This window comes from Lissotriton helveticus, chromosome 9, assembly GCF_964261635.1.
Source record: "Lissotriton helveticus chromosome 9, aLisHel1.1, whole genome shotgun sequence".
Lineage (NCBI taxonomy): Eukaryota > Metazoa > Chordata > Amphibia > Caudata > Salamandridae > Lissotriton > Lissotriton helveticus.
In genome coordinates this window covers 1,095,071,487-1,095,087,668 of record NC_136070.1, presented here as the reverse complement: position 1 = coordinate 1,095,087,668, position 16,182 = coordinate 1,095,071,487, and the positions used below count along the sequence as shown (strand labels likewise).

The window sequence follows — 16,182 nt, the reverse complement described above, 5'->3', positions numbered from 1 at the left end:
CAGCTTAATCTTGGAGCATAAGGTGTATCAGTGTCAACGACGTTTCGATGCCACTATTAAATACCAGGCATCATCTTCAGGACAATAGAATTATACATTGTAGTCTTGACAGTAATATGCTGCGCCTTTTTGCGTTACTTTTACATTTCAAAAGAACATGGGAGAAAGGTAAGATACACACAGGGAGAAAAAAGGGAGAAAAAGGTGTTAACCATATTTAGAAAAATAAGCTAGGCATGTTTTCAGCATAGAATCGGTGACATTTGTGAAAAACCTGCGATTTTATGGTTATTGCAGTGCCAATTTCATGCTCGGGTGATATAGATATGAAAATCAAGTCAGAACCACGTAAGGACTATATAGGTGGTTATACATAGTTTTCTCAAGTATAAAGCGCGTGACCCAGTCCTGTAGGTGGGTTGGTCCGGACTAGGCTCGTGAGGGCGGGTTTCATCATAATCACATGCTTATACAAAATGTAAAAACGGCGCAGTATATAGTAGTGAGGGGAAATTGGAAAACGGCGCAGTACATAGTAGTGAGGGGTGATTGGAAAACCGGGTAGTCATTTAGGCCACGTGTGGTTTAAAAACGGCGCAGTGCGTACTAATGAATAAAGTGCTGTGTGAACGGGGATTTATCTATGGTGGGAGATATAAACGAGTCTCACGTAGTTTTGTGAGGTGCGCAGGCCTTCACAATTGAGTTAGTAAAGGTTGTTCGGCCAGCAGTCAGGGTATCTCTGTGGGCGAAATTCCAAGTTTACAAGGAGTCTAGGTTGGAGTACAGTGGTGGGTGGAATAAAAGGAGCACATATTTACCAGTTCCAATTAATAAATCTCAGAGCATCCCTGCGCATTCGCGTGTGTTGGACGCCAGCCGGTGGGAAATGCACAATCGCATTATCTGAGAACAGAATTGTAAATAGGGTTTAGGCGGGTTTATGCAAGGTGACACAGCATGTGACTTAATTACATGTAATTAAGTCACATGCTGTGTCACCTTGCATGCTTTCGCCCCTGCATTTTTATCTCACCCCATCTGCACTGACTAGACTATTCCCACACCACCTTAAGATGGCTGCCGCTTTTCCATCCTAATTCCTTAGTCCCTCATCGCTCTCTGGTGATAGTGCTGCCTTGAGATCTCCTAGTCCTTCATCGCTTTCTGGTGATAGTGCTGCTTTGAACTATATACTGAGCCCGTAATCGGCAACTGCCAGTCTTTCGGGATACACGGAAGTAGATGAAGCAATCTGGCTCACCACTACCACAGTAAGTGCTCACGCCCAAACTCTTCTATCCCCAGCTACTGTCCCAGCCTGGCTTTCCCGCCTAAACCCTATTTACATTTCTGTTCTCAGCTAATGCGATTATGCATTTCCCACCGGCTGCCGTCCAACACACGCGATTGAGCAGGGATGCTCTGAGATTTATTAATTGGAACTGGTAAATATGTGCTCCTTTTATTCCACCCACCACTTTACTCCAACCTAGACTCCTTGTAAACTTGGAATTTCGCCCACAGAGATACCCTGACTGCTGGCCGAACAACCTTTACTAACTCAATTGTGAAGGCCTGCGCACCTCACAAAACTACGTGAGACTCGTTTATATCTCCCACCATAGGTAAATCCCCGTTCACACTGCACTTTATTTATTAGTACGCACTGCACCGTTTTTAAACCACACGTGGCCTAAATGACTACCCGGTTTTCCAATCACCCCTCACTACTATGTACTGCGCAGTTTTCCAATTACCCCTCACTACTATATACTGCGCCGTTTTTAAATTTTGTATAAGCATGTGATTATGATGAAACCCGCCCTCACGAGCCTAGTCCGGACCAACCCACCAACAGGACTGGGTCACGCGCTTTATACTTGAGAAAACTATGTATAACCACCTATATAGTCCTTACGTGGTTCTGACATGATTCTCATATCTACATCACCCGAGCAGGAAATTGGCACAGCAATAACCATAAAATCGCCGGTTTATTCACAAATGTCACCAATTCTATGCTGAAAACATGCCTAGCTTATTTTTCTAAATATGCTTTACACCTTTTTCTCCCTTTTTTCTCCCTGTGTGTATCTTACCTTTCTCCCATGTCCTTTTAAAATGTAAAAGTAACGCAAAAAGGCGCAGCATATTACTGTCAAGACTACAATGTATAATTCTATTGTCCTGAAGATGATGCCTGGTATTTAATAGTGGCATCGAAACGTCGTCGACACTGATACACCTTATGCATCAAGATTAAGCTGTATTAGAATGTGCAATGGTGTTTAAAAGTTGATATATGTCTGTGTAAACTGAGTACAAGTATACAGACCCATTTTGGCTTGCCTTTTGGCCAATCCCTCTTGTTGGTTTGTCTTGTGTTTTGTGGGTCACGGCTGTGCCCACTTGTTATTGATTGTTTCTTAAACGCTACTTATTGAAAAATATTATGAAAATAAATTCTTGTCCGGCTGGACAAAAGTCATACTTTCTATTTAGCGTATGATTATCTCCCCTTGTTTATTCTTTTAGAATAGGGACCACTGTTCTTTATAATATACAGATTTGACAACATAAGTGCGAGTGGCAGGTTGCGTATCTGAGAAATTTCCTATACAGCAGGGGCCACGACAGGGCTGTCCCCTTTCCCATTGTTGTTTGCACTAACAGTGAAGCTGTATGGGCTAGGATGGAAGCACAGGTGCGGGGATTCGAGTGGAGCACGGTGTGCTCAGACTGGAACACCTTATACACCAATAAAGTTTTGTTTTTTATGACAGATCTGGAGGTCACAACACTGTGTCTACTTCAGATTATGCAGGTCTTTGGCTAAACAAAGGGCCTCTTCATGAACGATTCGAAATCCGTGGTCTTCCCATTAAATGGGTAGGCTGGACCTTATGCATGGACACCAGGTCTTCGGTCAATAGAGGGAGGCATCAAATATCTAGGGGTTTATCTTTCACCAGATGTGCAATGGCATGGTCCAAGACTATCAAACCAATGGTGGCTCGGGCGAAAGAGAAGGTGAGGATATGGTCACTTCCTTCTGATATCCCTGACAGGTAGGTCGGCCATATTTAAGATGATAACTCTGCCCAGATCATTGCAACAGTTACAGAATTATCCTTATACCATCCCACGCGGCTGGTCTCGACCGATAGACTCCATTGTTTTGGGGTTCCTGTGGGATGGAGGTACACCCGTAGTGCCAGTCTGCCTACAGCTGCGGCATCATGGCTGCTGACATATACTCCTATTACTCCGCCTCACACTTACAATCATCAATGAGTGGCTGTATGATCTCCATGGGGACCAAGCATGTGCATGGGTGCTACCCCCTTGTTGGACTACCTCTATGGGACAGTGGGGGTGCGGTATCCTTCATCCATCCCACCTTTTTGGCGGGAGTAACCTCCTGTCTCGGTGAGGTTGTTTCCTGGATCCTTCCACTGGATCCAAGATTGATTCTTTTACAATTTGTAGATGGACTTAGCGGTAATAGATACCAGAGCACTCTCCTGTTTCTGGGGTTAACATTGGCGAAGAGGGATTTAGCCAAACTGTGGAAGGCAGACCACACCTCCTCCTTGACAGTGTGGAAGCAGTGTTTGGACCATTGTATGGGGCTTGGGGTTGTTGTGTAACAGTCGCTTGTGCTTGTTTTATGTTCCTGTTTATAGTCAGTTTGTATGCTGTATTTTATATTTCCTTATCCACATCGACCTACGGGCTGTGTTATCTCGGCAAAACCTAATAAAATTTGTTATTAAAAAAACAGAAGCTAGGAATTCAAATGATGGAAAGGGAAATGACCATAGGCCCACCTATCAATGTACAAGAGAGTGACTTATAATGGTGAAAATAGAAAAGCAAATACTCCTTTTGATATGATGAAATTCTCAAATTGCTAAAGTGCCTGGGAGACCCTACCACTTCAAGCCATGGGGCATGTTTGTCTCTAAAATGCTGGAAAAACAATTGTCTCATGAATCATAAGAGCAATACGTAAACGACAAATCAAATAGAAGGAACTTACCTTGAATCAACACCTTCCACAGCTAGTTATCGGCCCACAGAGTCCATTACCCATAAATAATGGGAGGTCGGTGAATCAACAGATCACAGAAAACAGCAACACTTTGATAATCATGAAATATTGAGTTGTAAGCCATCTCAAAAGAACAAGCTGTATACATTACAAGAATACCTAAATGGTTTTAATTGATTAAGCCTTGGACAATGTGAAAGGTGCACCTCACTCAGCACAGTGTTCAAGAATTCCCCATAGCCTCTAACAGCCTCTTGCCCAGTTCCATGTGAAAGTATAAATAAACTCTAAAAGAAAGATTACAAAGACAAACTAAAGAGAATGTTAAAATAACATACAAAGACATGTAGCTACTAAAGTTTCATTTGCGACCTGATCCCAAAGCTGATGTTACTGGGCTACGTTGCCATTCTAGCTCCAGTGTTTACTTATCGAGGTGAGATATTTGTGATGATGAACTGAGACTGACATTTTTCTTGCTAGTTTTGGTAATGGCATAGCAATCTTAATTACATTTCACTGTCTCAGACCTACTTCCAACAAATAAATATAACAGAGCCATTTCACAACAAATATCACATGAAGGAGTGAAGCGTGAGGGGCTGGGTGAGGCAAAGACACTGATACATTCATAAAGGGGAACTTGCAGTACCAAGCCAGAAGAAAAGAAGTCCTTAAACAAAATAGGAGACTACTCCCAAATTCTCAAAGCACCAATCACTCTAGCTGAACTTCAACGGACGTTAAAGGGCTTACCAACCGGCAAAACCCTGGGCCCTAATGGCCTCCCAGTTTCATTTTACTGCATTTTTTAATCCGAGCAACAAGACCACCGTTTGCGTCTTTTGAAATTGTTTTCTGACAGCACGGGCCTCACAAACACTATGTCTAAGGCTGAGGTTGCCCTTATTCCCAAGTCAGGTAAAGACCCCTCACTATGCGCATCATACCGCCCTATTGCTCTCTTCAACACAAATGCAAAAATCTACACTAAAAGCCTGGCAAACCAACTAGACCCCTTTATGCCCGGCCTGTTTGACCCAGATCAGGTGGGCTTCATTCACCAGTGTCAGGGAGCGGACAACACATGCCGGGTGGCTCACTTAATGTACAAATCTCAGCGCTGGGATATCCCCGCTTGTCTACTCTCTTTAGATGCTAAAAAAGCATTTGATCGCGTTGAATGGGACTTTCTGCGGCCTGTCCTCCAGAAAATAGGACTGGGCCCAATTAAGGTCTCCCGAATAATGGCCTCTTAAACCGCTTCCCAAGTACAGATTAGGGTCAACGGTCAGCTCACCCAAGCCATGGAAGAGGTGTGGCGCCGCGGCCAGGGTGACTGACTCCAGAAGCTGGGGATCACGGTTCGATCCCCGGCTCCGGCGGCAGATTAGCCCAGCACCATGTGACTCTGGGCAATAGCTTGCTTAATCTTCCCGACGGCCCCCAGCGCCTAGAGACCCTAACGGGTGATTGTGCGCTTTACAAATGTGGAATATATATATATATATAGCTCCTGCTTTTTGCCCTAGTGGTAGAGCCACTGGTAATCTCTATCAGACCGCCAGGAGACATCAAGGCATCCCGTTTGGGGGAAGTGAACACAAAGTAGCGCTGTTTGCGGATTATCCTGACAGACCCCAGGAACTCTCTGCCTGTGCCGATATCACTTTTTAGCTCCTTTGAGGCAACCTCAGTATTTAAAATCAATCTGGCCAAGTCGCGGGCATTGAACCTATCGATCCCTAGTGAAGATATGCCGGGCATTGAACCCATCGATCCCTAGTGAAGATATGCTCACCCTTTTCCAATGGACTTCACATTCGCTTCGCTACCCAGGGATGAACGTTCCCCCTCTTTATCATAATGGACATAGGCAAACTGGCCAGGGTGTAGGAAATCAGTTTTAGAAGATCAAAGAACTTGGAAATCGCTCTCAATCACATGGCTTGGATGACTTAACGCAGATAAAATGTCCATTCTACCAAAAATATTATACATATTCCAAATGCTGCCAACCCCTATACCACAGGCAGACATATTCCATCTGCAGCGCGACAGCACCGCTTTCGTCTGGGGTGGGAAACGTCCAAAATTCCCCAATAAACTGCTTATGCTGCCTAGAGGTAGGGTGGGGCCCGGTATGCCCCAATCTTCTGGAGTACTATTGGGCATCGCACCGCCGATTCCTCTCAGAATGGGTGGTCCGCGAAAGCGAAAAACACTGGTTCTACATGGACTGGGCGGTGGCCTGCAGACCACTTTGGGAATTGGCCTGGCTTCCGCTGCCTGCCCGACCACGTAGTGCTTATATAGCCATCTCCACTAAAAATGTGCTAGACATTTGGGACAAAGGCGCAGTAAAAGGGGGAATTACCCCCTTTCCTTCTCCAAACAAACCGTTGGCAAGCAACCTTGACGTTCCCCCTGCCCTACAGCCACATTCCTTTGCTGCGTGGAGAGAAGGCGAATGCCGTACTATTCAAGATCTCTTTGAAGGAGAAACATTCGAAACTTTCAACGAGTGCAAACGCAGTGTTCACCTAACTGACGAGGCCAGACTGCAATATTACCAAATCCGACATTGGTTGTTGACACCCCTGAACACCCAAGTGGCAACTTGGCCACTTACCCCTTTCAAATCACTTGTACGCTCCTATGATGGCTTGCGGGGCCTGATCTCTCGCTCCTACCAGGTACTCCAAAACTCTACCCCAACCAGACTCCCCTCATACCAAGCACAATGGCATGCAGACACTACAGAGGAGATCCCCCGAAACAATGGGAACAGCTATGGCACAACATCCCTAAAATATACAGAAGCATACCCCAGCGGGAAACCGCTTATAAACTCATGACAAGATGGTACTACACTCCACAGTGCCTGCAACAGATGTTCCGTGCTTTCTTGTTGGGGCTGCCAGTCGACGGCTGGGGACTTCATTTATATCTGGTGATCCTGCCCTTTCGCTGATACTTTACTGGAAGGAAGTCCTAAGCCACATTAGAGACGCTATTGGCTCCCTCATACCGAACACTTTTGCTGTGGTTATATTGGGAATACGGCCCCTGAGGCTCATCGCCATGACTCACTCCGATTGGCATCTCATCTCACATATGCTTTGCGCCGCTAAACAATTACTAGCCCTCCAAAGAAAGAAGCCCTCTGTACCTTCCATCACCCTATGGTTTACCCGCCTCTGGCAAAGTTATGGTGCTGGAACTTCTCTCGTGCTAGGTAACACATACAGAACCCAAATTCACATGTATTTGGCAGCCATTCGTTGACCAATTTTCGAAACTAGAGCATGCTTGCTTCACCCCCAAACGACCCCCTGCCCCCGGGCTCCATACACTCCAACTATTTGAAGACCTGCCACTGGCCCAGGGTACTGAAACACCATGGGAGAATACCTAGAAGCCTCACGGACCCCATTCACAATAAGCCCATCCTCCCGGCCACCTCTCTTCTCCCTCAATTCCTTCTTCGTTTTCCTTCTTGTTTACCTACTGCCACAGCTACTGCTTCTCCAGCATGGTACAGTTATGATCTCAGAAGCAATTATATTAGACGTGAGATAAGAACTGTTAATGTTTCTACCATGCTTGCGCATCCTTTACTGCAAGACGTAAACTAGTGCACCGCTTGTTATAAGTTTCCATGCTCTGGTTTAAGTTCAAACTGTCAAAAACAGATTTGAAAAGAAAAAAAATAGGAGAGAGTGTGCAATTTGGCAAGCTTCAAATCAGCATCAAGTGTAGGAGCTCAGATGTTTTTGTCCTCCTGGTAATGAACTAAACATTTTCATTTAAAAAGCTAGCATAGCAACCTGCTTCATGGAAATACCACAGCTGTATAACATTAGGGATTTTGTTAGAAAATGGAACTCACAGACATTTCAGTAGTAGAGACTACTCATCTGCCTTTTATGAAACGATATCCACATATTTGGTGGATGAAGCTTATCCCAGGTTTAAACATTTTCACAATATTTACAATATACCAACATCATTTTCCCGCATCTTGTTCTATAATTTATGTTACCATTAGCAATATGCATATGTCCCTAAACAAGAGAAAAAAGCATGGTTATCAGTGTTTGATTGAGACTGCCACTAACTGTTAGCTACGCTGAAGAGCAGCCACGCTGGTGTACAACATGGCTAAAATTCATCGGCATAGACAATAGCTCCAGCATAGGGGAGACCTATAGGCTTTATCAATGCTGGTCACATACTGTGGACAAGTGCCGATTCCACATTCTTCCGCACTGAAGTTCTAAGCACCAAGGTGCAGCACACAAGTATCATACAAACCGAAAACAAGCAGTCTGGGCATGCTGCACAAGCTACACTCAAAGAACTTTCTGTCAAGCCCATACTGCATCACATATCCTTCTTGCAGCTAATCGCCGTAACCTATGAAGGTGAGCAGAACCTATAACCTCTCTGCTTTCAAATCAAGAGCCTAAATCCACAGCCTGATTTATAATTAAATAGATCCGCCAAACTTTCAGGTAACTGACAACAATGTATATGGCTAGCAGTAAAACCATACTAACGCGACTGCTAATATTTTGGCAGTGTGCCAAAAATGCCATCATTTCTGTTACAAACACGAATGGATTTAGGAATGATTCACAACATTGCAGTAGGCTAGATTTTTATTTGCATCTTTCTGGCAAGCAGCACAATTACTGATATCATATAAGACATACAAAATAGTGTCATCACTGGAATGTTTTGTTGAGAATGGGATATAAATCTAGTTAACGTTTCCATGGGTTCAGATATAGGTGGTTGGTTTATGTAGATGCAGAGAAATGGACACCTGACAACACAGAGAAAAGCCTCCCGGAAGAACAGTTGTTAGGCTTCAAGGAACCAGCAACCAAAATGGACGCTGTAGGTTACCCGCATAACAATGCTAAATCTTAAATGAGAAAAGTGGTTACTATACATTGTGCTAGCTTTTGCTTTTCTCCCGCTGCATATGCAGCGTTTTGCCATTAAAAATGCAAAGGGTCATTTAATCAACTTGACACTTCACAATACAGAGTTATTTGGTAGATGTGAGGCAACATTATCATTATTATGTTGTAGAGAAATGTCTCTGGACAGTTTGAACAGGCACATGCATACTTGTTGGTAACTGTAAAGAGGACATTGTTTCACGATTCAAACTTATTAGTGATTAATAAATAGAATTAAAAAACAGTCCGCATTATTGAAAGCAGAAGACCATGCCGTCCGTCGAACGTGTTGGAAACGCATTCGGATTACGAACCCTCTAGAAGTAATGGTGAAAATATCAACATAACCATCAGTCATCTGTCTTTCGGGCCAGTCTACAGAAAGTCCAGTTGTGTTCCACTGTGTTTTCATTGGCCCTCTCACTCATGTGGTGCACCCGTGTGTTTCTGATAGCAAATCCTTGCTTTGTGATGTATTCCATCAAATGCACTCGAAGTGCCACTTCTTGGTGGTAATCGCATGGCCCAAACGTAAAGGAAACTTGACAGTCTCTAGTGTCCATCATGTGCTTATTCCACTTGGTAAAATGGTTTGCAATGCCCTCCAATAATGAATGCACCTTAGTTGTTATAGTGAGCTGAGTTATAATTACTGCTACTGGGTTAGAGTATTTTGAAAGTTTCCGAGTGCTTGACAGCTCCACAACTTCTTCAAATGTGTCCAAAGGATACAAAGGCTTTGGGTCATTAAGATACTGTATCAGTGGCTCAACTTGGTAGAAATCTGCTTCTTTTCTAAGCAAATCGAATTCCTTAAAATCAACAGGTAATGTCAGCTCTGAAGTCCTTAGAAAGTTGAGAACATACCGAAAGAGTGGTCCGTCACGATCGATAAAGTAGTTACCTTGAGAGTCTCTAGCTGTGGGAAAGTCTCCTCTGAACATCGCTCCCAACATTGAATCTGGGTATCGCTTCAAAGTTGAGAGAGAAGTTGTATACAAATGTCCGCCAACATTGAGGGTGACCGGATCGCCCATCTGAAACAAACAAAATATTAGAGAGGCAAATGTAAGATCGTAGCTAGAAGAGACACATTTAAGTTTACAAGGGAAATAAGGTAGAAGACATAACATATACTTAACAAAATGTACAAGGATTTTTCTGACAGCAAGACCTTTAACATCCAAGAAACCAGGGAACGGATTAGTCATTTGTTTAGCAGTGCAAATGCACCCTTTTTTCTGGAGGGCTGCATTAAATGCTACCATTTATATGATGTTCAGCTCAAAATGAACATCACTTCTTCTAGCCAGCATATTTAGGTTTTCACTTCCTCAAAATCACGTAAAGCATCAAAACATGCATTGTCACTGGTCAACAACTTTCTGCTGATAAGGAAAGGGACAAAACGATATAAATTTCAATTTTGGGGAAGTTTTGCAGATTAGCCCCTTGGGAAACCAAGTAAAATCTTGTAAGACAGACTGCACGTCCAGGCAGTAGACAGGAGCCATAAAAGTGATGCCCCACGTAGGAGCTAGCTTTGTCCCGGAAGACCTCAGTCCCTATTTTTAGACTAAGGCTGCTGGAAATGAACCCATACATAAACTTCTCCTCTGTCCTTCCATATGAAAAAGCCTTTGGAACTTATCCCCTAAGCTTGCCTTCTAGAAGGCTACATATTTTCCTCTCAAGTCACCTAGGATCAGCATATGTGCATATATGAGGGGATCTCTTTACAACCGATTAATGGGTGCATCCCTTCAATTTTCACAGCCAATGGGAAATGCAATCCAGATCCATGAAGAGGAACTTTCTCTGGACAACTCTAACCCAATAGGGCATGGCAGTCACTCTCTGATAAGGCCTAAAGGAGCACAAAACAATGAGTCCGCACCATGAAAATGAACAGAATAATCACTGCAAAAAATATTTCCCAAAATTCTCTTTCATTTCTAAATCACAGAATAAACGCTTCCCACATTTATTAAAGAATACTTTCGTTTGCACTCAAGAGACCTATGATTGCTAAAAGGCCCCATTAAATTAGGACTGAGTGATAAATTCAGAGACAAATGTAGATGCTATTGCAACACATTAGGTATGGAAAGAAACGTGCAAGGCAGCAAACGAAGTCTTAATTTGAAATGAAATGCTATTTGTAAACTATATATTAAACAATTTTAGGTCATGTGCTAGCTATTGTTCCCCAGACCTGGTCGAAACTAAGCCTTAATACCATCGTTAGCCTTAACAGAAACCCCTTCACATCTTCGCTTATATTTTAGACCTCTTTATAAACAAACACTTCATCAGAGATTAGCTTTTATGACAGCTGTCGAAATAAAGCTTATATCAAATCAATTAATCAGAGATTAACATTTCCCTCACATGTTTTATAAAGCTCGATGCCTCGTGCTATACTTAAAGAAGTCTCTAGTCCAAAATCTTCAAAGAATAGTAACTTTTCTTAAATCGTTTTACTGTTTTTTTAATGCAATTTGGTCTTATACTATTTAATCTTTCAACTCCTGACAATGACATGCTGCTCCTCAAGTTTTCAGTGCAGCCTCAAAATCATTTGCTGGTTCTTCTGGCTACTGTGCATGTTGCAAAATTTTTTAGACCTGTAACACAACATTCCTTCAAGGATTGCACTTTTATTCCAATATAATCATAATATCTGCATGTTCACTGATTACTTTTTTAGACTATCCCTTGCTTGCTAGAATGCATCTTGATGTCAACAACAGGGAGTGTCTTTAATGTACTCCTCCCTTCTAGACCATGAATGAGTATCAACAAAAAGGTTTTCATCAGAAGTAAGTAAATATCAATATACACTGTGAAGGGTTCTTTCAATCCTTGCCATTTCAAAGGTTGTGCACCTGGGACTGCTAGACAAGGCGCTGTTAGTGATAAATCCTCATTGCTTTGGCAGATGTTCCCTTATAACTTGAAATACGAGGACAAACTGTGACAGGTATTATATGGGTAAAAATATCTGACATAAATCTTATGTACACATTGCAATGAGGATTTTTTTTAGATTTGCAAGGTGCAGGCATGGGAAAATTGTCTCCGCTTATATGTAGAGAAAAGTATTTTGTCAACGTCAGTCATTTGCTCATCCTTCCCAAGCATGCATTGTCTTAATGCCATACTCACTGCACCATGTTAGAAACTTACTGTCTCTTATCAGTACACGTATTGCTCTTCTCCCAATGCGCCAAGGCATTGTGAAAATTCTGATGCAAACTACATCATCTTCATTCTGTATATGTTTCGGTGAAGGGGTATAACTAGTTGCACAGTAGCTCAATATTTTCACTAATGCATTGTTAACTTGATTCGTGAAGTGTGTTTCACTATTACAAGGCCCGACGCTGTCAGGTGTAGACAACTGCTGCAAGACTTTCAACATATGGAAATTCGGCACAGATGGACAAATTAAATGAAATAAAAAGAACGTTTATAAAGTACATGGCTAACAGAAGGCCTCCCAGCGCTAGGCATGACTAGTGATCAGATGGAACAGCATAAGTTATGGGAACAGGAAGGTTTTGAGTTGTTTCCGGAAGGCAATAGGACTAGTCTCTTTCCGGAGGTGGAGGGGCAGAGCGTTCCAAAGCCTGCCGGCATTCAGGGAGAAGAGTCTGCCTCCATTTCTGGCTCGTTTGAGTCTAGGGGTGTCGATTAGGTGAAGTTCATCCGAGTGAAGATCTCTCCTTGCTTTATATGGGTGAATTACAGCCGAGAGAAGGGGAGGACCAATCCCCTGCAAGGATCCGTGGACGATATAGAGAGATTTAAAGATAATTTGCTCTTTCACTGGAAGCCAGTGTAGGAGGCGGAGGGCTGGTTTTACGGATAGGAATTTGGGTGTTCCCGTCAACAGTCTGGATGCGCAATTCCGGGCAATCTGAAGTTTGTTGATCACCGAGGTAGGGGCTCCCAGATAAAGCCCATTGCCATAGTCCAACCTGTGTGCCGAGCCTGCAGACGCTGTGTGCAGTTTAGGTAAGTTGACCTCTACAGCAGGCCTTACAGCCCTAAGGCAGGGTGCACTTAACTACATTTGAGGACCTAGCTGCACGAGAAGATATGCTCATGTGATGTCTAAGTCAATTCTTGACTATTACAAGTGAACAGGGAAGCCAATTTGGGAACATGTACTGGACACTGGTGTTTACGAGTTCCCCAGCTACAAGATGGCTTCACTAAAACTAATGATGTTTGGTATCAAACATCTCGTATTAACCCCTCGGCTGTGCCGCCCGTTTTGCGGATGTGCGGCACTTCCGCAAAACGGCTGGGGCCGCGTCGGCCATTGGCCGACGGCAGCACCAGCGAGGTTGTGCAGCCGTCAGCCAATGGCCTACGGCAGCATGGAAGGGGTTAATAAGCCCGCACTGATTCAAGTGATGGATTTAATAATACAAGAACCTAGATGACACCTTAGAGGTGCCCCCTGAAAACCTACTAGCTACTAGTGTGCTGGCTGATTTAGAGGCGCCGGCCACCACAGACAAGTTTCTGATCCCCTGCAGGTGAAAGCCCCACTATCTGAGAGCAGGAACAATGACTACTCTGAGGTGTTATCCCCTCTTCCAAGCAGGATGGCTAGGTGATCAGCATATCAAGGCAGGAAGCTTCAAAGGCCTCTACTGCCTTTGATATGCAACCCAAGGCTTACCCAGACAGAGGAAATGCCACGTCCTGCCCCAGGCCCAGTTAGGACCAGGACAGGCGGGAAAATTAGCTACTCAGGAGGAGTATTCCCCTCTCAGACTAGTTCCACCCCTAAGGTGGGCTACCTGATATGAACACGACTTTTAGATTTACACCACCTTAGTTTTGGCAGAATTATGCTGAGTCAGGTTAATGCCCGCTTCCCACAGAAAGTCGTCATATAGAGAGTGTAGACACCCTTAAAGGTAAGTAGCTCATTGGTTACTACCTGTCATTCCCTGTAACACCCCTAAATTGAGTATTTAGGTGGCACCCCTAACATCAAGAAACTTAGATGTGAAGGATCAAGAAGATGAGGACAAAGAATATCCGCGAGAAAAGCGAGAACTGAAGACTGCTGTCGACTTTTGCCTGCCCGCACCAAGTCTCGACAAGCATGACAGCGACTCATCCTGCAGCTGACCAGCTTCCAATCAGGGAGAACTCGGGGAGACTACCAGCCCTTCTCAAATTGCCCGCAATCTCCCTTAGAGTAGAGGACCTACTCCCCTGCTGTCCGCAGGCACTGAAGAGCAAAGACCGGCTCACTGAGTTGCCACTTACCAGTCAGCCTGATGCAGCAGCCTCTCAGAAAGAGGTACCGGTGCTCCTGAAGGTCAGATCTGTCCCTCCCCGCCCCCCAACCAAGTGAGAGGACACCAGGACCAACTGGAGCCGCACAGGTCCAACACTCGGGGTACCAGACTATTTGCAGCAAGTAAAGAACGCAAGAGTCGACCTGGACACCAAGGATCCCAAGACCGAGCAGCCGTTTAGGGTTATCAACACCGCAGAGACCCACTTCCGGAGTGGACCAGATGTCCTGATTTTGCACCCTCAACTGGTGAAAACCAACAGCCGCAAGGCCAGAGGACACACAGAGACTAATCAACCTTTTCACTCTGCACCCGAGTGCCCCAGCACAGGAACAGACTGTGCTTTCTAGTTCTCAGGACCCTTGTGACCCAAGCCCCCCTTAGGAGCTCCCAGACTTGTCCTCAAGACCCCCTCCGCAGCCGGTTTCCAGATGGCCCCCCTTCTTCCAACCGGCATGGCACTCACAGCTACCAAACTGACCAGCACTTCTGCACCCGGACGCCACAGTGCAGGTAATGAGTAACTGCTGGTGGTACTTTGGCCCCCTACAACCCTAAGTCTTTAAGGAGACCCCCAGAAACCGATTGCAAATAACTATGCAACATATGCCTTTTCTTCCATAGGGAAGCATTTCTGCTTAAAGACGAATTTAAGTGAACTATTTACTTACCTGTAAAAATCCATATTTTAAAAAAGTACTTACTTGATAATTAAGTTCTTGGTATCAACGACTCATATTTCTAAATTGTCTCAGATTTATTCTTAAGTGTGTGCCTCATTTATTGCTTATGGGAGTACAACAAATGCTTAGTACTACCCTCTGATAAGCCAAATTGCTTGCCCACACTACCACAAAAGACAGCATTTGGGTTATCATTTGTGCATCTGTAAACCAACTGGGGTTTGCCAGGACTCTTTACACAGGGCACCTCGTTTTGGTCTACTAAACAAAAAGCCAGCTCCCTACAGGTGTCACCAAAGTCTGTTCACAGTCATGATGAAACCTGGGGAAAGGAACAAGTACTGCTGGTGGGAGAAGAGGAGGTAGGAAGTTATAGTGAACTCAAAGATTTCAAAGGAGTGTTCATTCACCAATTAGATACTATTCATAATCTTAATTGTAAAAGTCCTATCAAAGAAGGAACCAAACTAGTGAAACACAAAATTAGAAACATGCCTTTGAGCATTAGGGAAGATTTAGCAGACAGGTTAAAAAAACATATGATTTAGGAGTGATTGAACCAAACAAATCTTTTTTGTGTTGGTCTCCACTGGTGATAGCACACAAAACAAGCAATGGCCAAGTCAGCAGGTCTTGCCTACAAGGCCTATTGTCTTTGCCAATACATTTTGCCATGCTTTACAGCAGTGCAGCATGGCACAAAAAAAGCTGCAATTACGCAGCCGCAGCAGCTTTTTGTAGGTGCACACACACACATTCAATACGCATTGCACAAGATGCCTACAAAAGAACTAGGATTTTTTTTTTGTTATTTACTGACCCAAGATGGATCTCTTAATAAATAAAAAAAAGTATAATAATAATAATAATAATAATAATAATAATAATTAAATGGATGAGCAGGTAAAGCGCTGAAGCAACTTGGTGGGCGGGGAGAAGCAACATGAGGAAGAGAACACGGGCAGCAGAGAAACATGGAGCTCGGTGAAGGAGGAGCTCTACGGCGAGAGAGAGCAATATGAGTGGGGGAGAAGCACATGGGCGAGAGACAACAAGGTAAGCTGGAGGAGAAAAGCAAACAAAGGAAACAGCTGGAAGCCACAAACACTCTCATGCAATGCTTAAATAATAAAAAGTAGTTA

At 43.9% G+C, this 16,182-nt stretch overlaps 1 protein-coding gene across 3 annotated transcripts in view; it reads right to left on the bottom strand.

Moving 5' to 3' along the window:
* Nucleotides 1-8,703: 8,703 nt before the first annotated feature.
* KCTD6 (potassium channel tetramerization domain containing 6) overlaps nucleotides 8,704-16,182 on the bottom strand; it is a 41,399-nt gene continuing 33,920 nt past the window's right edge. For 2 of the 3 annotated variants that reach the window (XM_078661502.1, XM_078661501.1), the window contains exon 3: nucleotides 8,704-10,067. In XM_078661502.1, coding sequence (XP_078517628.1) covers nucleotides 9,381-10,067 — 687 coding nt within the window. In that variant the 3' untranslated portion in view covers nucleotides 8,704-9,380. The remainder of the gene's footprint in view (nucleotides 10,068-16,182) is intronic. The other variant, XM_078661503.1, reaches the window with a different exon arrangement.